This window comes from Metopolophium dirhodum, chromosome 4, assembly GCF_019925205.1.
Source record: "Metopolophium dirhodum isolate CAU chromosome 4, ASM1992520v1, whole genome shotgun sequence".
NCBI classification, from domain to species: domain Eukaryota; kingdom Metazoa; phylum Arthropoda; class Insecta; order Hemiptera; family Aphididae; genus Metopolophium; species Metopolophium dirhodum.
This window is the reverse complement of record NC_083563.1, coordinates 5,518,425-5,539,727: the sequence shown is the minus strand read 5'-3', so window position 1 is coordinate 5,539,727 and position 21,303 is coordinate 5,518,425. Positions and strand designations below refer to the sequence as shown.

Below are 21,303 nucleotides of genomic sequence, written 5' to 3'. Positions count from 1 at the left end.
TATACTCCCTTTAGCCCCAATATGCCCCCATCATAGATTATAGTAGTCCCATTAATTGATAATAAATTATTATTAAATATTGTCAAATGTCAAATGTAAATTGTCATGGTCATCATTTTAACACCGCTCAAAATCACTGCTGAGAAGGAAAATTTTTGAATTTCATCTACTACTTAAGATAATATGCTTAATTACATATTTACATAGTTTTTGTTACTTAGTACTTACAAACGTGACCTCATCGTTTATTATGAAATAACATAAAAACATTAAATTTGCTTAATACTTAATATAATTAATCAATATTAAATACTATAAACAATAATACAGGATAGATTACAAACAACTTAAAAAAGTGGCATAAGATTTGTTATAATTATTCTCCTAGATTGAGATTAATTTGCTATGTATTGTTGTGTCATTTGTCTATAGTATTTCTTATTATTTCAACCAATGGTTACTGAAAGACTGACTACCATTAAGTATTATTTTTATGGAACTAAATAATGTTTTTAAGTAATATTTTAGTTTTACAATTGTAAAACTTGATATTAAATACACTTTCATCGTTATGCTAAAATTGTAAATTAGTTGTATTTTTATATAACCGATGTCTAGCCAAATCAAGCCAATAAATAAATTGGATGTTCATAAAATATGTTCTGGTCAGGTAATTATGGATAAACAATATAATTTGTATATTTTATATGTTTTATTATTGTTATTATGATAAAGGTACCTACCAGTGATGTAGTCCTAAAAAAGTTTATGGGTACACACCTCAATCATTGTAAAAAATAACTTGGGGGGGGGGGGCTACGCCTAACCTGCGTACCACAATTTTTGTTAAGGATACACGCATAAATATAAAATTAAAAGGTGGGTACACGCCGGTACCCGCGTGTACCTTCCACCACACCACTGGTACCTACATGATATAATATTTCCATACACTTTTTTAAGGTTGTATTGAATTTGGCCACAGCAGTAAAGGAGTTAATAGAAAATAGTTTAGATGCTGGAGCCACTTCAGTAGGAATTAAACTAAAAGAATTTGGTAAAGATTTGGTAGAAGTTACAGATAACGGATCTGGGGTTCATCCTGACAATTTTGAAGGACTTGGTATGATTATAATGATATTTTAAGATTTTAATATTCAAACTAACTACAATTATTTGCATATAGCTTTAAAACACCATACATCCAAAATTAAAGACTTTGCTGACTTGACTTCAGTAGAAACATTTGGTTTTCGTGGAGAAGCATTGAGCTCGTTATGTGCTTTAAGTGATGTAACAGTAACCACTAGACATTCATCACAAGAATGTGGCATTAAGTTAGTGTTTGATCATACAGGAAACATTAAGCTGAAAGTCCCTGTTGCTAAGCAAGTACGATTTTATAATTAAATAAATATATATATTATTATTATAATAAGTGGTGTATTGAGAAGTATGTGCTCTATTATTTTTGTTTTTTGCTTATACTCATTACTCACTGAAATTATACACGGGTTTTATACAAATTATTTTAGTCACAAAAACAAAATATTTTATGATTATTTGTAATTTTTAAATTTTAGATAATATTTATTAGATATCAGGTGATAAAAAAATTAATATTTTGATGATCAATGACCTTTTAACGTTGTCATTTTTCTGAATTCAAGTTTCAAAAAATAGAAAGTGTCATCTATATGTGGGTCCTTATTTCCTTTCATGTTTTTATGGTTTTTGTTTGGAAAAGTACTACTATAAATATCCATAAAAGACTTTCCAAAAGTTATTAAGTACTTATATCTCATAGTCATAATAACGGCTGTAAGAAAATAGCTATGTTGAACATGGTTCACAAAAATATTTTTTTTTATTTATGATAAGGTTTTAATTTTTAGTTTTTACCATTGTCACCTACCTGTGTGAAAAAGGCTATGACAGTTACCCATGCATATTTTTAACGACACATCACTGTATATAATAATGTAATAACACTATAAAATTGATTTTATTTTTGTTTACAAAATTAAATTACATGTTAATTAGGTTGGAACAGCAGTTACTTTGTCTAATTTATTCTCTTCATTACCTGTAAGACATAAAGAGTTTCATCGAAATTTAAAAAAAGACTTTGGAAAAATGATCCAAGTAGTGACTGGTTACTGTTTAGTAGCTACTCAAGTGAAGTAAATTAATATTTTAATAACTTTGGTTAGTTTTATACAAATAACTTTTTTTTTCATAGATTATCGTGTATTAATCAAACAAAATCTTTGAATAATGTACTTTTATCAACACATGGTAGCAACACAGTATTAGAAAACATATCATGCATTTATGGATCTAAACAGGTAAATTTATTAGGATTTGCTATTTGGTTATGTATGATCTTCTTTTATTGATTCAGTTATTATTTTCAGGCTAACAGTTTGTTAGTTTTAAAAAAAGTCATTCCTGTAGATGAAGAAAATGATATACCAAATATTTTTGAACTAGATGGTTATATATCTAGTTGTGTTCATAATGGAGGTAGAAGTTCAAAGGACAGACAATTTTATTTCATTAATTCTAGACCATGCGAGCCTTTAAAGGTACTCATATTTTATTTTTATGAATTTTAGTATTTTAAAAATATTTTCTTATATAAACTAAATATTACTTTTCATCTTGCTGATTAATTCGACTCAAAAATTGATATCTATATATGGATAAATATATATATATATATATATATTAACTACAGAACTGATTTTTCTAAAAAAAAAAAATAAAAAAAAAGACACCAAATGTAGTTCAGCTTGAAGTAAAAATAATGTAATATATAATATATTATTTATTTTTATATTAGATTATAAAAACAGTGAATGAAGTTTACCATCAATACAATCAAAATCAATATCCATTTGTCTACTTAAATATAACTATTGCAAGAGGTGAAGTAGACATTAATGTGACACCAGATAAAAGACAAATATTTTTGTCTAATGAAAATTATTTAGTCTCAATAATTAAAGTAAGTAATTCATATTTATTATTCAACTACTGTAATTTATAATGTTTTACATTTAATTATTAAACCTGTTAATCGTTGGCTTCTTGCCAAATCTCATTATCGGTAAAAATTAAATTGTTGGTAAATGGCGTTTTAAATAATTGGAAAAGTTTCTCTAGGATTTTTTATACTTTTACCTATAGCACAAAACCTTATTATAATTTTTTATTGTTTTATATTACATAAACCTATCAAACTAACCAATCACATTAATGGTTTAATGAATTCTTACATCTTACAATAATAATGAATATTGAAAAACCTAAAAAAAACATGAATTTATAGAGATTTTGATAGTGCCTCTTTACAAATTATAGAGCTAAGATTTATACACTAGATAGTTTTTCAAAAAAAAATTGAAATTTTGCCGTTAATAAGGTTTAGTAGTAAGCCAACATAATATACCCGTGTTTAAATGTTACTTCTATTACAAGGCCAGTTTAAATAAATTATTTGAAAATATTCCATCTACTTACAAGATTAATACATCGTTGTATGAATCAATATCGACTAAAAGGCCATATGAATCAACTATTGAAAGTAAAGATTGTAAAAGTAAGCAAAATAACTATTTATATTTAAGAAGTCGTGATATGCGCATGTGTTGTCTCCGTCTTACAAGTGCATGACAGCAAATTTTATAAATTTACCTATGATAAAATATAATATTAGGATTATTATCTAGGCAAACTCATGGGCTTTTTATTATACATATTTTAATATGTACAAACAATTTAAAATTTTAAAATACTCATAACTCGCTTTAAAATTTAAATATAATAAAAAGCCCATGAGGCTACGTAGATAATAATCTTACTTTTAGATTTTATAAGAGGTCAATTTTCTCTAATTTTTAAATTAACGTAGCTACACGTGTTCTGCTGAGCATACAATTTACTTTGTTACGCACTTGCAAGACGAAGATAACACATGAGGATATCACGTCCTCTTAATAGAGGAATCACATTTTATTTGTTTGATAATAAGCATATAATAAATAAAAAAAACAATATAATAGATTTTTATGAGTTTTGAATATACAACTTAATAGAAATTTTAAAAATAATGAAAATTTTAAAAGTGAAATCATGTCATTAACACTATTGCTTTTTTTGTAATCACATAATTGTTAAATACAAAATATGTGTTGAAGAAAACAATAGACTTCAATAAATATTTACATTAGAAAAAAAAAATAAATCCTTCAAATGCTTATGAATAATATACTATCATTGATTATAGATACCATGACAAAATAGATTTTTCTCATGATAAATATTATAGATTGCTCACTAGCCGGTTTTTCGATGGTGCAAATTATTTACTCCCAGTAAATGGCGAGGTGACATGACTACTAGCGATTATAACGTTACACGGCATTACTAAATACAAGCCCGCACCCAAACCCTAGGTTAGTTAGTAGTCATGTAGCTTTGCCATCTACTGGGAGTAAATATTTTGCGTCACCAAAAAATCTGCCAGTGAGCAATCTATAGTATTTATAATCAATGACACTATATCATTAATTGTTATTTATTATTTAATATTTAGTCATGCTGTATTCTATAAAATATATAAAAACCTTTGAACATGATATTATAGTTCAGATATATTAATAATAACAACCTGGTTATTAATTGCTTATTTTAATTATTGAAACATTATTTCAGTACTGAAGTTGGATATAAGTAATGAATATGAAAGTCAAAAGACACCTAGTCATTCGGAACAAATTAAAGCTAAACTCGTTAGATGGAAATCTGATAATTCCAAAATAGCAACGTCTGTTCCAAGTACAATAGATAAATTTCTTAAACAAAAAATTGAGCCTATTGATAATGTTCAAAAAAATCATACTGAGAAATTAATTGAAAAAGAAGAAAATGAAATATCTACCAGTCCATTTATGTGTGCTGACACCAGTGACTCTATTGCAATCATTGAAAAAGAGGAAAAAAATTATGAACAAAAACAAGAAAGCATTAAAAATGATAAAAAAAAATCCACATATATTAATAATGCAAAAAGCGAGAACATTGAATCAACTGAACATTTTGTTGATAATTCAAATGGTGAGAATATGGATAATAATACATTTTATTTAAAAATTGTTGCTGATAAATCAGATTCTAAAGTAGACATTGATTCAATACATAAGAGTGATGTGAAAAATGTATTTGTTAAAGATATAAAAACTTCTTGTGATTTGTCAAAAATAAACACAAATGCTAGTATAGAAATAGACACTTCTATTGCACCCAGAGAAAGAAAATTTGCACTAGTTGAAACTAACCTTGAACAAATTAAACAAAGGTTAAGCAATTTAAGATTTCGAAGATCTGAAAAACAGAAAATAAAAACACGGTTTTACGCAACTATTGATCCAAATAAAAATCAACAAGCTGAAATTGAATTAAGTAGAGAAATTTCTAAAGATATGTTTTCTAGAGTAAGTAACAGTAAATTAATAGTAAAAATTTAAATAAATACAGAACTCTTATTATTTCTTTACAGATGAGTATAATTGGCCAATTTAATTTGGGTTTCATCATTACCAAACTTGATGCTGATTTATTTATAGTTGATCAACATGCTACCGATGAAAAATATAACTTTGAAACATTACAAAATACAACTAAAATTACAAGCCAAAAATTAGTGGTGTTAGTAATAATTGTAAATTAAAACAAAAATTTTTACCAAATCAGAATTTCTTTAAATTATGTATAATATTCTATATAAACAATTTTAGTACTTTAAATATTTGGCTAACAATGAAAAAAACTTTCTTATTTAATTTTCAATTTGTTTATAGACCCCAACAATTAGAATTAACTGCTGTTAATGAAATTGTATTAATGGAAAATATTAATGTTTTTCAAATGAATGGATTTGATTTTCAGTTCCAACAAGATGGTAAGTTTTATTTATTCTTTTTTTGAAACATGTTCATAGTTATCACTTATCAAGTATTTATACTACTTTATATTATTTAGCGGAACCAACAAAGAAAGTTAAATTAACCATGATTCCTATGAGTAATAATTGGAGCTTTGGTAAAGAGGATGTAGATGAACTTTTGTTCATGTTACAAGTAAATAGTAATTTGAATATGATGTAAAATAACTATTTTTTTTGTTTTTAATATTTATTTTAACATTATTTAGGATGCGCCAAATACTCTTTGTAGACCTTCTAGAGTTCGTTCAATGTTTGCATCACGCGCTTGTCGTAAGTCCGTTATGATTGGTAAAGTATTGAACTTTGGTGATATGAGAAAACTCATTGACCACATGGGAGATATTGAACAACCTTGGGTAAGCTAAACATAAACAATAACCAACTATATTGACTTTTTGTCAATGCTAATTTATAATTTGAATTGGTTTGACTTGAATTTTATTTATTTTAGAATTGCCCTCATGGAAGACCAACAATGAGACATTTAGTAAACCTTACATTGCTAAATGTTAATGCAGAATGAACAAAATATGTTCTTTAAGCAAATTATTTATTTACAAGTATACAAAAAATACAATGATAACAACATCATAAAGATGCACAAGACAAACAAAATAGACAACAAATACTTAATTGTTTTTAAATCATTTTTTTATTACTAGATTTTTAAATTATATGGCTATTATATAAATGCTATCAAAAAAAAAAAATATACATATAATATGCCATACAGAAATTAATAATTATACATCAATAAATGATTATTAAGTAATTTAAACACAATTTGTAGTTAATGATTTTTCTTCATACTGGCTTAAACCATTTAGGCGTCTTCCCACTATTTGCTTTGGTTTTATTTTGTTGAGTAAAAACAGGGGTTTTAATATTCTGATTATCTAATTGTTTACTCGTTCCTGGCTGTTCATCATATAACGTTTCATTATTTGAAGAGTTTGAAATCCTTTCTTTTCTGCAATTTTTTTGAATAAGTTAGTAAATACAAAAATATTAAGGGTGCAATAAAAGTAGTATAAATTATTTCAAATAGTTTAATAATTTTTAAAGAAAATTACAATGCTACCATTTTTGAGTTTTGATCACTATGTTATCTTATATCGTATAAGTTATAACTAGAGCGCGGATTTCTATGCAATTGCATATTTTTTTCCTTTTAATATTTTTGGATTGTTGTCAGTTATTTCCACAAATCATCATAATATGAAGCTAATGGAGAAAATTTTTTTTTGCATATTTCTGCATATTTAAAGGTTATTGCATATTTTTGCATATTTTGGCAAAATTCAAAATTTATTGCATATTGAAGCGAAAATTTAAAAAAATGTATAAAATAATATTTTGTCAAGTAGAAAAATTAAAACTAAATTTCATAGTCACTAAATAATAATGTATATATATATTTATTTAAACCTTTATAAGATAAATAATCGATTACGACGTAAACTTAATCGCTCTTGCTGTGTCAGTCGGTTATCGACATACCACTTGGCACTCGGTTATATCGTTTTTCGTTGTCCGTAAATCGTTAATATGCCGAAAATAAATGTGTGTCTACCTATAATTTAAATTGCTCTTGCTGTATCAGTCAGTTATCGACATACCAGTATACAACTGAGTTTCGTTGATTGTCGTTGTCCATAAATTGTAAATATGCCAAAAATAAGGAGTTCGTTTTCTAACAAAATTCACGAATTTAATAAATAAATAAATAAATAAATAATAAATAAAATTTTAAAAATAAATTAAGTTTTTCAGAAAATTCCCTAATTTTTTTTATGAAGTACCTATTTAAGTAATTAATTATTATAAGTTGTATTGTAAATTTTAAATAAATAAAAATTTTTTGCATATTTTTTACATATTTTTATGATTTTGACTCCATATTTTTTGCATATTTTCATGATTTTTACTGCATATTTTTTGCATATTTTCATGATTTTTACTGCATATTATATGGCATATTTCAATACTTTTAAGTGCATACAAATCCGCGCTCTAGTTATAACTATTGATTCAGGTGGTCTTTAAAATAAAAACCATAGTATATAGGTAAAGATTTAAATTAAAAAACTATCTTTTTGTGTTTCATTAAGATATTTATGCCATTGACTTTATAAATATACACATAATATATGAATGACCAACCTGACAAGATAAGCAGCTATTGAAGCTTGACACCCTGATACAATTTTATGTTTAAGCTCAGGTTTTAATTGATCAATTTCCAAATTGCATGAAAAATGGATCATTGCCGATGGTACACATCCAGATTCCAATAAAGTATCTTCAGGTTTCAAAATAGTTTTAGGAGGTGTTGTAACTGTTAAAATGAAATCATTGGTGAATTAATTATTATTTACATTTTTATTAAATTGGCTCTTACACAAACAAAAGTCTAAAGATTCATCAATGAGATATTTTCGAATAAAATTAATTATGTCCAATACAGTTTCAGTTGATTTGAATATGGTTTGTAACACTAATCTGTTTGGAAAATGGATTCTAATAATACATTTTTTGTATTTATGTAATAAATTTAGTTGATTTTGAGCCTTTTCTAATTCCCGCATTGCACTTGTACACAGTTGGCCATCTTCAAATTGAGCCCTAAAATAAAAATAAATATAGTCTTAAACTTCAAAGCACAATATGTATTTTTTTTTAATTTTACATGTATTTTTTAAAAATGTTATATTCATTAATTTTGGTACAAACTTTTTACATTATTTAATTATTGAATGTTATTGATAATAAGCTATCAAAAATTTGTACATGTGACCAAACAGTTTTAAAACTATTAAACTAATAGAATATTATTCGGATACTTCACACTGTCAATTAATAGAATAATATAAAATATTGAAAACTAAATATGTATTAAAATTGTCTAAACAGTTCAATATTTTAACTTTGAAATTTTGAATACTTTACTATGGATTATAGAATCCAACTATTGATTAATTTATCTAATGATAGTTTCTTAATAATAAAATAGTTCAGATATAATGAAAGTATCTAATTATTTGAATGACTTCTGAAAAAAAAAACACTATAGTAGCAGGCACATAAAATGAGCGCTGCTTGTCATGTGTAAGCGGAATTTTTTTGATAGATGTATCCAAATCATAAATTCATACATGTTTTTGCAATATCAAGTTATTTATAATTTGGGTGTTATTTTATTTTTTTATGATACATGATATAAATTAACGTAATGGCAGTGCTACGCTAAAATAACTTACAAACATAAGGTCTAGTTCATTATTATTTATTACTATTTTATCCACATATCATAATATGTCAATCTTCTAAATTTACACTATCTAGGATTATAATTTGTATACAACACAAAAAAATGTATTTCATTCATATACAAACTTTAAAATTTTTAATTAAATACCACCCATATACAATATTTTATTAAGTGAAAAGTGCTGTTGAATACCAACATTTAAAGATAAATATTTTATCAGGAATAGATATTTTAAAACAAATAATATGTAATTTTAAGAGGACGTGACACCCACATGTTGTCTCCGTCTAAAAAGTACGCACCATAGCAAATTTTACGCTTAGCAGGACACCTGTAGCTATAAAATATAATATTAGGATTGATATCTAGGCAAACTCATGGGCTTTTTATTATATTTTAATACAATTTATATATAAATATATTATTACTATAATCAAATTTAAAGGTAAAAATTTTATCTAAAGCACTTAAAGCTGTTTTTTTAAGATCTAATTAATAAATTTTATCTAATTTTGAAACAAGTTATGAGTAATTTAAAACGGATTCTTCTGAATGTTTAATTTTCCATGTTTTGCGTTAGTAAGACTGAAACAACACATACGAGTATAACTTCCTCTTGATATTACTAATTAGTAATTATTATCTATAAAATGTACCGTGAATTTTTCAAATCTCGTAGTACAAGAGTAATATCTTTTATAGTTGGTTTAAAGAAATCATCACCTTCGTCTTGATATAACACTGAAGTACCATCCGTTATGTCAAATAACAATGTATCGCGTTCATCTAACTAAAATAAATGTTAAATATGAATTAATTATAAATACTTCCGGCATCATTAGCCGCTACCACAGCAGTGTATGATGACATTAATTCTAATATAAAATATTGAATAATATATTAATAAACCTCTATAGAGATATGAATTAATATTTAAACTGTTGAATAAATAAGTAGATGAACTGTTTGTAATAATAATAGTAAAATTCAAAAGAATATAAATAAAAGCAGTTAAAAAATGCTTGGAATCTTACTAACATAAGATATAGACTTCTTGAAATTAATGAGATCTTCATTAGTAAGAGTAGGCTTTTTTTTGTTGTCTAATGCTTTAGGGTCATTATCAAAGTTTTTTTGACATGTTGACATATTTATAGTCTCAGATTCTTCAGCTATATCAGAATTTGGTTCAATATCCATGGATTCTTGTGGATTTGTTGCCACAACCTTTGCTGATTCAACACTTGATAATTCATTTGTGTTTGTTTCTTTATGACCTAAAACTCTAGGAGATTCTTCAAGTTTTGGTTTTCTTGCTGCAGGTACATATACATGAGCTTGGTCTTCAGATTCTTTTTTATTAAGTAATCTAGTTAATCAAAATATAACATTTGTTAAGTAAATATAAATACATTAAAAAAAAATAGTAGAAACAAATACATAAGAGATAATAAGCAATATTATGTAGTTAACTATAGAGCCAATAACTTAACATTTTCACTGTATTCTCAAATTTTTCTAGTAATTAACTATTTTAAAAGTTATCAATAAGGCAAGAACAATGCTCAGTGAGGTAACCAACATATTTTAAAAATCAATTATTATATATAAATATTAGAATTAAGTGAATATTTTATGTAATTGGTTTTCAACTAACCTTAACAAGGCTTTGCCACTAACTAGTCCGATGTCTTTTAATGTTTTCTGCTGCAATTGTTCTTTACCAATTATTTCCATTCTTGTATAAATTATAGCTGGACTTTCATAATTAGAAAAATTGTCCTTCAATAATATCTGTATGATTTCCCAAAGATTTTCTAATCAAAAACAATAAAATTATGTAGTAAAAAATATGTAAATTGTAATAAATAGATAACATTTTTGATATATCTTACGGCTAGATGAAAATTCTCCGGATAATCTAGATCCATCTTCTATTTGTAACCATACACCAACAGAGCTATTTTGTCTAGATTTTGTAACAGGTACTAATTCCAATAAGGCATTATTGGCAATATTTGTAAACCTGATCAGACTAGTCGTATCTAATATTTTGTTGTGATATCTATTCAATTAAGACAAACATAGATCAATGTTTTATGGTTTATTAAAAATTAAAAAGGAAAGCAAATAGTTACTTTAAATCAAAATCGTTGCTGTTTGCCTTAATTTTTGTGCAGGCTAATTCTATTACCTAAAACAATTAAATGTATTTATAAAGAGTATTGCTTAAAGATCAAGTAATGTAAGGCACTTGCTTTAAGAACAGTCATATTAGGATTGACTTTCACGTTAATTCTAGCAGCATTTTCTCCTAGTACTACTAAATTTGTGGCCATATTTATATTAACAGTAGACAGTACTTCAGTAGTACCTAATGCAATTAATTTGTATTGAATGCTATTGAGAGAAAAGAAACACAGTGTATTATATTTATGTAGATAATTCATAAATTAATATTTAATTAGGATTAGAGAATCGATAAGTTTAAAGGTAATAAAGATTATTGATTATTATAATCAATTAGGTATTAAATATTAATATAATTTTTTTTACCGTTCAAAAATATTCTATATACCTAGGTCTTAGGTACTAAGAAGAAGATACTATATTTTAGATTTTAGCAGTTTTAAACGTTTAATGTCTTGTATTTTGTAACTTGAAAGTACGCATAAAAAAATTTAACATAAAAAAGTATGAACTAGTAGGTAAACTACGAACCAGAATATGCAGGAGCAAGATGTAGCAACTATGTAACAACAACTCAACGACTCAACCACAACTGTGATAACTGATAAGTGATAACTGATAATGACAAATGACAAATCACAAATGTGGTAATAATATACTTCGTCATTCGATTCAAATTTCAAATTTCAAATACCTTGCAAGACCACGGTCCAACACATGATTATCTTGAATGGTCCAAGGAGATGTGCCCCAACGTCCCTTCAGTACTACACTACAACCATTGAACGATACAATATAGAAATCTGTGGTATAATATTATGAAGGATGGATCATGGATATCCGGCTTATCTCTTATGAGTTGTATAGTAGGTACTATCACATAATAAGTATTTTACCACTATATCCCGGTGAATACGGACTATATAGAGAATAGTATATTTTACTTAGTAAACACCATAAATCCATAACTATATAGTAAAAATGTAAATGTGGGTACCAGCAAAGTGGATTTGTGATTTTGATGGTCAATCCACCTTTGGTACCGCCGTACCGGTAAAGTTTATACAGACGAGAAGAAAACAGCATATTATCAGTTATTGTTTACTATTTATTATCTATTAATTTATTATTACAATAAATTAATTAACTCAAGAAATATTTATATTTATACACACTTTTCTAATTACCTAGTATATTATTGTAGTTAACTATTAGTTGTATCCAAATTTAAGTTTAATTTGCTATTAAGTTTCTTTGTTGCTAATTTCAAATTTCAAATTTTTACTTCTTATACGATTAAAACTATATTCACGTTGGAATTTGCTACGTACCTGGTAATAGATTATTTGAAGACAATTTATTATTCATCATTGAAAAATTACTACTTAATTAATATTTTGACTGCCTATATTTACCTAAATTAAATTTTAATATGCTGATATGCTAGGTATTTGATAACATATTATATTTCATATACATTATTTATCAGAGTATTTGGATCAACATATCCTTATAAGCTAACTAAGAACTTAATGATTATTATTGGTTATGCACTGAATGTATTATGTATGTTGCAATCGGTTAATAATCATACTTCAACTTCATAGAGACTGTTTCTTACCAGGATTTTAGCACTAGTACCATAAATTAAATTATAAAATTTTATTAGGACAGGTTAAATGATAAATTTGAATTAAAATGACCTGTAGTTTTGTATAAGAGCACTGCCTTATGTTACAATGAATTTATAAAATATACCTATATTAAAACAATATAATAACAAATATTATAATTTTTATTTTTTGAATTTTTTTGGAGTGACTTGTTAAGAACCCCTAGGGCCTAGGTAGTGCCTATTTATTTTAAACAAATTGAATAGCTAGATAATTCATTAAATTTGAAAATTGTAATTCTTGGGTAATACTAGCTCATGCAATTCACTATTTGAACTAAAGATTGATGAATATAATTTCTAACTTACTACTTACCTATATTAATTCAAATTAATTTATACTATTAGTTATTACCTATTAAATTATTTAATCTTATTAATCATTTTATATTTAGTAATTTATTATACTTATTAATATTAATTATTAGCCTGTATAACAATATTTATTCCTGCCATAAATTGTTGACCTGTTTTCTAAATGCATAATAAATTTAAATTTGAAATATTTATTAACTTACTAAATTCATATAAATTATAATCATTATCATTTATCATTCAATTAGAGCAGAAGACATCTTAGTACATAATTTAACAATATTTATATATATTAACAGATAATTAATGAGGTCAAAGATGAAGTTTGGTTAAGGTAACATTGAGTGAAGTGGTCGATTGTGCCCATAAGATATTCGACGGGTCGAAATGGAAAATAAAGTATGATTTCTCGTGGAGTAGGAAGGAACACAGAGAGACAGCATCTAATAAATCTGTGGTATCGAGAGTACTATTAAAAAAGGAGGAGATGAATGCCTGGTACACAATAGGAAGCTAGGGAAGGAATGCCCAAAAATTGATCATATTATGTGGGTACCTATATAGTTATCTAGTAAATATTCAATTTTTAATTTGAAAAGCAAGAAATCAGTTTTGAACTCGATCAATGGTCACCATACCAAACAGAAATAGAGAAGACAGAGATAGTTATAAATGTTTAATCAAATATTTGGATGCACCACGTACATTTATCTTAATTTAGAAGTAAAACTGTAATTGGATCTCATATAGTAGCGGTCTACCAGTGAAAAAAAATAACTTTAAAATCTAATAGCATAATTTCACAAAAAATCTAAAAAGTTGTTTGAGATGTTTGACATCTCTAACATATGTACAAATTCATCTCACTTCCACACTTATTACATTGGGCATTTTCATTATTTGCCAACACATTTTTATTAATTAAAAATTGGTAGTTGATTCATCACTACTTATAAACATATTTTGCCACCATATTGAGTGTGTGAGTGCATGAGTGCCAAAATAATATGTAGAATAGTAATAAGTGACGTACTGAGCGTCTGAGTCCATACTTTTACGAAATGTCAAAGCATTGTAATCGAAAGTCGTAAAGATAAAGTTTTAACCATAGTAAAGAGATTAGACTGTATCCATCAAAAATCGTATGCCCCAGTGTAAAAACCGGCCGGCTGCAGGAAGGCCACATTCTATAGCATATGACAACAGATGGTAGAACGCGTTTGCTGGTAGACCTCATATTGAATTGGATGAAATAAAAAATATATACCAATCTAATGTTTATAACAATAATATAAATATTTATTTTCTTACAATAAAAACAATAAACATGAATTAAATAAAAATGTCTTATATTTGATTTTCCTTAATAACTATTTTCAATGCTTTTCAGAGCCATTTCAAGTTCAAATAAATGTTTATCATCTTCTTCAGGAGCTATCCGTCTCATTTCTGCTGCTAATTTATATACATATTCTGGATTTGATCCACTGGTTCCACGACACACTGCTATTCTGGAAGCAATTTGTTGAATAGGTGCTTCACCAGCAAACCACTCATTGTTTTCGTCTGCTATATACACAGTGACTTCAGATGGTATTTGATCTTCATTTGTTTTTGTATGAAATTGGATAACTTTCTTAGTATAACCTGCACGTTCACGTAGGTCCAATCCTGCACATACATTATCTATATCTCGATTGTCAATCGCATATGCTATACCCCACACTCGACTCTAAAATCACATTATATCGCAAATATTAAGTTTTGTACTGAGATAGGTACCATTTTTTATCAATGGCATTATATACTTATACAATATTGTACATTCTAAAATATCCAATCAACTCTAATTATGTTTAATATTAGAGTGAATTGAACTATTATCAAATTTAAAAGTTAGAATATCTTTTAGTTAATCAAATCGGTTTTATTTTATATTTTTATACTTGTTTTAATTTTAAAACAAATTATGATCATTTTGAAATTGTAAAAACGCGTGTGCAGTTGTAGCATCCCCTTAATCTAAAAAATTCAATATTCATGAATCATGATACATAGTTCTCTGTATTATAATATCTTACATGTAGTTTTATGCCTAGTAAGTGATCTATTAAAGAGTTCTTATATTTGAAATTGTTTTACACTTAGTATGTTGTCAGCTATATTGTATGAGTCATTTCAAGATCATATCTATATCACAAACATTATTGACTTCTTTTGAAATATTGTTAAAAATTAATTTGATTAAGTAATTTTTCCTATAATATTTTAAACTGGCATTGAATTTTAACAATAAAAATATTTTGTTCGAACAAATAAAATGCGTGACATTTAAGGATTTTTAGGAAATTGATATTTTTGTGTTTATTTATGAGCAGCCAAGGAGTATTACTATTAACTATGCTGCTATTAATTGTAAACAATATACTTACTATTATCATTTACTTTTATTAACAAACAACTAACAAGTACCTACCGTAAGTCCATATAATTATACATTCATAATATATACTAAATACATACATAAATTGTAAAGTAAAATAAGTGCAGTGTTCAACTTATACAATATAAACTTACTTCATTAGTTGATGGTAAAAGAGTCACTACTCGTCCAGGCTGAAATTGATTAAGAATTTTTAGAAATAATTAGTACCTGTAAACATTAATTTTATGTAGTGATGATCCGAACTGTTCAATTTTCAATTGAACTATTAAAATAAAAATTTGAGTTCAATTCGTTGAAAAACTATAGAAAAAACTATTTATACCTATACCCAACGTTTTATTAGGTACTTAATAAATAATTTGTTTTTTGAATATTAAAGTTTTCCTATAAAAAATTTAGTTTGATTTGGGTTTGTTAAAAATAAAGAAGTTTAATTTGGGTTTGAATAGACCTCAAAAATCAGGGTTCGTAACATCACTAGGTTTCATAGTGCAAGTGCTGCAAAATCACCATAATATGAATAATTAAAAAAACAAAATTGTTTTAATCTTACTAAGTCATTGGTCCCTCTATGGTCTGGGCTAAACTGATAAAACCGTCTGGTGTATCCTTTTATGTATCCAGGATATTTTTTAATGAATGGAAAATTAGTTTTCCATATCAATGAGCCGTAACCAAATATCCAAAACATATGGTTTTTTAAACCATTGCTCAGATCATTGTCGTTAATGTGGCTGTTTTCCGACTTATCTGGTTTCATTTTTGAAATAAAATTAATTTTTTTTTAATATGTGTAAAATTTGCTATGTAGTATAGTACTACGTATGTCTAGTACATCTATTGTTTATAATATGATAACATTGTGATAGGGTTTCTAAGGATAGGTTGTAAAATAGAACAAAAATAATCAATATCTGTCATTACACTTTTCAACAAATAGATGGCGTTGTTGAACTTAAAGTAATCACTCACTAGAAATTTTTTTTAATTAAAAGCTCTATCATTTAAAACAATTTTATATAAATTGTATTTGTGTAATCTTAAAATATAATTTACTAGTGATTACAATACTATAATACACTTACGTGTTTACGTCTTATATTTTTTAGTATAGGATACCCAGGCGCGGACTGGCTGGGATGCTACAGCATCCCTTGCCCTAAAATATATTTGCCTAATATTATTTATTATATATTTAAAGACTAGACACCTAATGAACAACAGATTGTTACCAACTTACGATTACTAGTAATCTATAATATTGTACAACTTTGATTGAAAGTTTTTTGTAACTTGGTACTTATTTACGTGTTTAACGTATATTCAATATTTTTTCAAAACAAAATAAAATATATTAATATTTTATAAATAATCTACATGTATTAAATTCGCCCCAACAATTTATGTTATTTGCCCTTTAAATTGTGTAGCATCCCGTGCCCTATTTTACCAGTCCGCGCCTGAGTATACCTATTGGCTATTATACAATTTAATATAAATATATCTATAAAATTAAGATAAATAAAATTAGAAATTATATTGTTAATAATTATTAAGGTAAAAAATAAAAAAAAAAATAGAAAATCAGAAAATCATTGAAATAATTAGTAATTTTTATGATTCAGTAATTAAAAAATATAATTATTTAATAACTTAATTCCTAATTCTTAAATCTTTTAAAAAAAAGTTACCAGTTCTAGCTATTATATTTGTTTGAAAAAAATGTCAACAATTAAATTTGTTTATTTAAGTTTATGAACAAATTCTATACTTTTTTTTACGTCTGATTTAATTTTTTGAGATTTATTATTTATAAAGTTTTATCAATTCATTTTGTTATAGCTTTAATTATAATATTTATTTATTTAATTATCTTAAACCCTGTGGAGAGGCAAGAGTACAATAACTATAGTGTAATATAACACGTATATACCTACGTAATACCATTGATGATAAATACTAGTATTAATTCACAATAAATTGTAATACATTTGGACTGCCAATGTAGTGTCAGTGCTTCTCAACCTTTTTCTTTACGATGGAACCTCATTTAGATCCATAAAAATGGTAACACACTTAAAACAATCAGGTAATTTATTATTGAAAAAGTAACAATTATAACATATAAGCCTATATTATGTAAATTGAGAATGAGACTATCTTCACAATTTTTTTTCTTATCTGTGGTTTTTACCATCACATCATAATGCATTAATGCTATAAATTATAATAATGTTATATATTTATATTTTGCAAAACATGTACTTATACAATATAAATAAACAATTTTTTTGGCTACACACATTACGGTAATATCTACGTGACACTGCGGTTGAGAACCACTGATGTAGCCATTCAAAAGTTTAAACACATTGTAATTTTCAATTTTATCTATTAAACTTAGTTGCTAGCATTCCAGATTACTGATCTGAATTTGAGACCAGATTAAGTATAAACCAGATTTACGAGATCATATTTTAGTTGCATTAATAATACATTATAGCATGATTATTATTTATCATTACAAAGTATTACAAAGTTTCTCATACATTGTATAGTTAAAAAATATTAATGATAAAAATACAAAATTTTTTTTTATAATCATTTTAAGTTCGAAATTATGAACATTTGCGAATTATTTTATAGTGAGAAATCTATAAAATGTTCAATTTTTATAGCTAACGATTGAAAATTTAAAATAAGGTTTCTTATAATATGCTTTACATAATTTGCAGGTACTTTTACATTTACATTAGAGTGGCAATGGAACGATTTGAAGTATTTCCATTACACCGAAACAAACACCTCATCAAACAATGTTGTGCTGTAATTAATTCCGAATGGCCACGCAGTGAAATGGCCAGGTATTTATTCAAACCTATGATAATTTATCAGATTTCTTAAACATCTTTTATTGGTTACGAATTGGAATACAATTATACTTTAGGTTTGATAAAATTTAAATTACCTACCTACTTATTAAAAAAATAAATAAGTTTTCTGTAATTTCATAAAATGTATTACGTTTGCTTAGAAATAAAGATTGTATAACTATTAAAATTTCTTAAAAATGTTTATAATATCATATTATTTGATTAGCAATTGCTAGTAGAAGATGTTAAAATGTTCATTATTTTGTGAAAAGCAAATAAATTTATAATACCTATATATAATACTTAATTAATGCTTTAATTCAGGGACTGGAACCGGAACCCCATTATAATAAATAATAAGATTTCCAGTAATTATTGATTCTTATTGGTTCTATGAAATAACAGAAAATTTTATTTAAATTGGGTTTTGAATTTTGATTTACCTAAAGTCTAAAACTCTAAACAAATAATTATTTTTCATAGAAATATATTTGTTTTTTATATCTATGGTATTTTAAATTTTTAACTCGAAATAATCGTAAGTATTATAGGTACGGCCGAAAATGATAAATTTACACACTGGTACTGGTTGCATTTTTCATTAGCAGTATAATGAGAATGGTTGAACAACAATTATGTGTTTTTCTATACGAATGTTTACAAAGTACCTACGAATAATAATATTTATAAAGTTACCTATTTATCACTCCGTCTCACAGTCTCACAAACAAACACATTATTTTAAGAACCGGAATTGGAACCGCGGGTCCATTTATTTTTATTTTTTAAGAACCGAACCAGAACCGAAAAAATGACTAAGGTTCTAGTCTCTGCTTTAATTGTCGATTACTGTTTAATTTGATGATTATTTTCCAAGTCTCAAATACAGAACAAATTTAAATACCTTAAACTTAACTTATCGGATTTTTATAATTATTAGATATATTTGAAAATAATTTGTTAATAATTTTTACAATAATGTGATAATAATTGATTTAAACATTTTAATATAAGTGACAAAAATTTGTCTTCTTATGTATCTAAAAATGGGAACAATATCTGATATTTTGCTTTCAGTTTTATTTCTTATTTTGCATTAACATTTAAGAGGGAAATAAATCCGTGTGCTTTCTCTCTGTCTTACAAACGCATAACAGAACTAAACGTGATCTGCTCAGCTTACAATTTGCTATATGTTATGCTTTGTAAGACAGAGTAGGTACACATGCGGTTGTAGTGCCCTCTTAGTGTATAACATCAGACATCAGTGCAATATTTCAATATTTGCCACTTTGCCAGAATAATTTATCACATGATAATAATATTATTGCCGAGTTTCATGAACAGTTGATCAATTTAATGAATCAATCATGGACCACTAAATCATGTTTAAGGGACTTAGCTCACAATTATTTCCTTAAATGTTTAGTGCTTGTTCATGCAACTTGACATAGGTATGTGATATGTCTTGTAAATTCATTGATGTTAATGCATTTATATGTGTCATTTAGGTTACACAGTTTGGAGGCATCTTGTGATACATTGCCAACATCTTTGGTATTGGTTGAAAAAGAAGAAGATAACTTCAACGCAGTTTTAGGACATTCAAAAATTACGCCAATACCGTCTATTCCTGATGGTGGTTTCATCGAAACAGGTCAATATTATTCTGTTAAATTCTTAAGTATAGTTGGTGTTTATAAACAACAAATTTCATTCTGAAATGTTAAAAGAAAAAAGTTTGCAAAAAGAAAATAGTGTTTAGCAGGGACGGACTGAAAATAAAAATTGGCCTCGGGGAAACAAAAATTGGGCCTAATTTTGGGCTAATAATAAAATATTTATAATTTGTCTGCCCAAATATATTCAAGCAGCCCAAATTTTTGCCAGGCCCACTCAGCCCAGACGATTTCCCACCCGGCACCCGCCACCCTAGCCAGTCTACCACTGCGGTTTAGAGTACCTACATTTCCAATGTTATTGATATGATGTAGCTTGTATTGATTTTTACCACCTTAAAATTAAAGTACATAATTTGTTTAATTGATAATGAAAATTGTTATTATTTTAGTGGTCATAGCAAATCATCACCGAGGACAAGGACTAGGAAAATATCTTATGTACAAGACTGAAGAATACATAAAAACGTAATAATAATATACATACTACATATACTTGAAAGTTGAATAATATTTAAAAGTTCAAATAATTTTTATAGGTTGGGTTTAAGTTTTGCATACTTGTCTACAATAGACAAACAAGAGTTTTACTCAAAACTTGGATATATTCAATGTCAGCCTATTTCAATTTATGGAGGATGTTTGAGTAGCATCAATAAATCCAATATGATTTCTGTGATTGTGCCATCAAGAAAAACATTCATGAAAAAAAAATTGACATGAAACCGTTTTTTAAAATTTATTTTTGTTTATATTTTAAATTACAAACAAGGAATAAATATCACTGATATAAACGTGTGTCTATTGCACATTTCAGTTAACACCTACTAACAGCTTTAACTTCATA

At 26.2% G+C, this 21,303-nt stretch overlaps 4 protein-coding genes across 12 annotated transcripts; 2 read left to right on the top strand and 2 right to left on the bottom strand.

The window, feature by feature from the left end:
* On the top strand, positions 1–6,793 carry LOC132942963 (mismatch repair endonuclease PMS2). The gene is made up of 14 exons (XM_061011689.1): positions 1–670; positions 964–1,123; positions 1,187–1,392; positions 2,044–2,183; positions 2,243–2,348; positions 2,418–2,588; positions 2,846–3,010; positions 3,484–3,604; positions 4,720–5,498; positions 5,564–5,712; positions 5,865–5,965; positions 6,046–6,143; positions 6,217–6,366; positions 6,462–6,793. Exons 1-14 carry the CDS (start codon positions 611–613, stop codon positions 6,531–6,533), a joined length of 2,478 nt encoding a protein of 825 aa, XP_060867672.1. The 5' UTR covers positions 1–610; the 3' UTR covers positions 6,534–6,793.
* Positions 6,779–12,324, bottom strand: LOC132942964 (tether containing UBX domain for GLUT4). 3 transcript variants are annotated; one of them, XM_061011690.1, is made up of 10 exons: positions 11,838–12,324; positions 11,540–11,681; positions 11,420–11,475; positions 11,177–11,346; positions 10,939–11,098; positions 10,320–10,650; positions 9,938–10,071; positions 8,412–8,635; positions 8,174–8,348; positions 6,779–6,980 (listed from the first exon to the last, which is right to left on the bottom strand). In XM_061011690.1, exons 2-10 carry the CDS (start codon positions 11,618–11,620, stop codon positions 6,815–6,817), a joined length of 1,497 nt encoding a protein of 498 aa, XP_060867673.1. In that variant the 5' UTR covers positions 11,621–11,681; positions 11,838–12,324; the 3' UTR covers positions 6,779–6,814. The 3 variants fall into 3 exon arrangements, with proteins under 3 accessions (XP_060867673.1, XP_060867674.1, XP_060867675.1); XM_061011691.1 differs by having other exon boundaries at positions 11,860–12,324; XM_061011692.1 differs by having other exon boundaries at positions 12,003–12,324.
* On the top strand, positions 12,204–21,250 carry LOC132942967 (N-alpha-acetyltransferase 80). Of its 6 annotated transcripts, none has more exons than XM_061011700.1 (5): positions 12,204–12,337; positions 18,640–18,768; positions 20,289–20,434; positions 20,849–20,924; positions 20,996–21,250. In XM_061011700.1, the coding sequence occupies exons 2-5, from the start codon at positions 18,668–18,670 to the stop codon at positions 21,177–21,179; spliced, it is 507 nt and encodes a 168-aa protein (XP_060867683.1). In that variant the 5' UTR covers positions 12,204–12,337; positions 18,640–18,667; the 3' UTR covers positions 21,180–21,250. The 6 variants fall into 6 exon arrangements, with proteins under 6 accessions (XP_060867683.1, XP_060867679.1, XP_060867681.1 ...); XM_061011696.1 differs by having other exon boundaries at positions 12,222–12,341; XM_061011698.1 differs by lacking the exon at positions 12,204–12,337 and adding an exon at positions 12,423–12,805.
* Positions 14,731–16,898, bottom strand: LOC132942966 (putative glutathione-specific gamma-glutamylcyclotransferase 2). 2 transcript variants are annotated; one of them, XM_061011694.1, is made up of 3 exons: positions 16,458–16,887; positions 16,036–16,074; positions 14,731–15,190 (listed from the first exon to the last, which is right to left on the bottom strand). In XM_061011694.1, the coding sequence occupies exons 1-3, from the start codon at positions 16,662–16,664 to the stop codon at positions 14,822–14,824; spliced, it is 615 nt and encodes a 204-aa protein (XP_060867677.1). In that variant the 5' UTR covers positions 16,665–16,887; the 3' UTR covers positions 14,731–14,821. The 2 variants fall into 2 exon arrangements, with proteins under 2 accessions (XP_060867677.1, XP_060867678.1); XM_061011695.1 differs by lacking the exon at positions 16,036–16,074 and having other exon boundaries at positions 16,458–16,898.
* Positions 21,251–21,303: the final 53 nt, after the last annotated feature.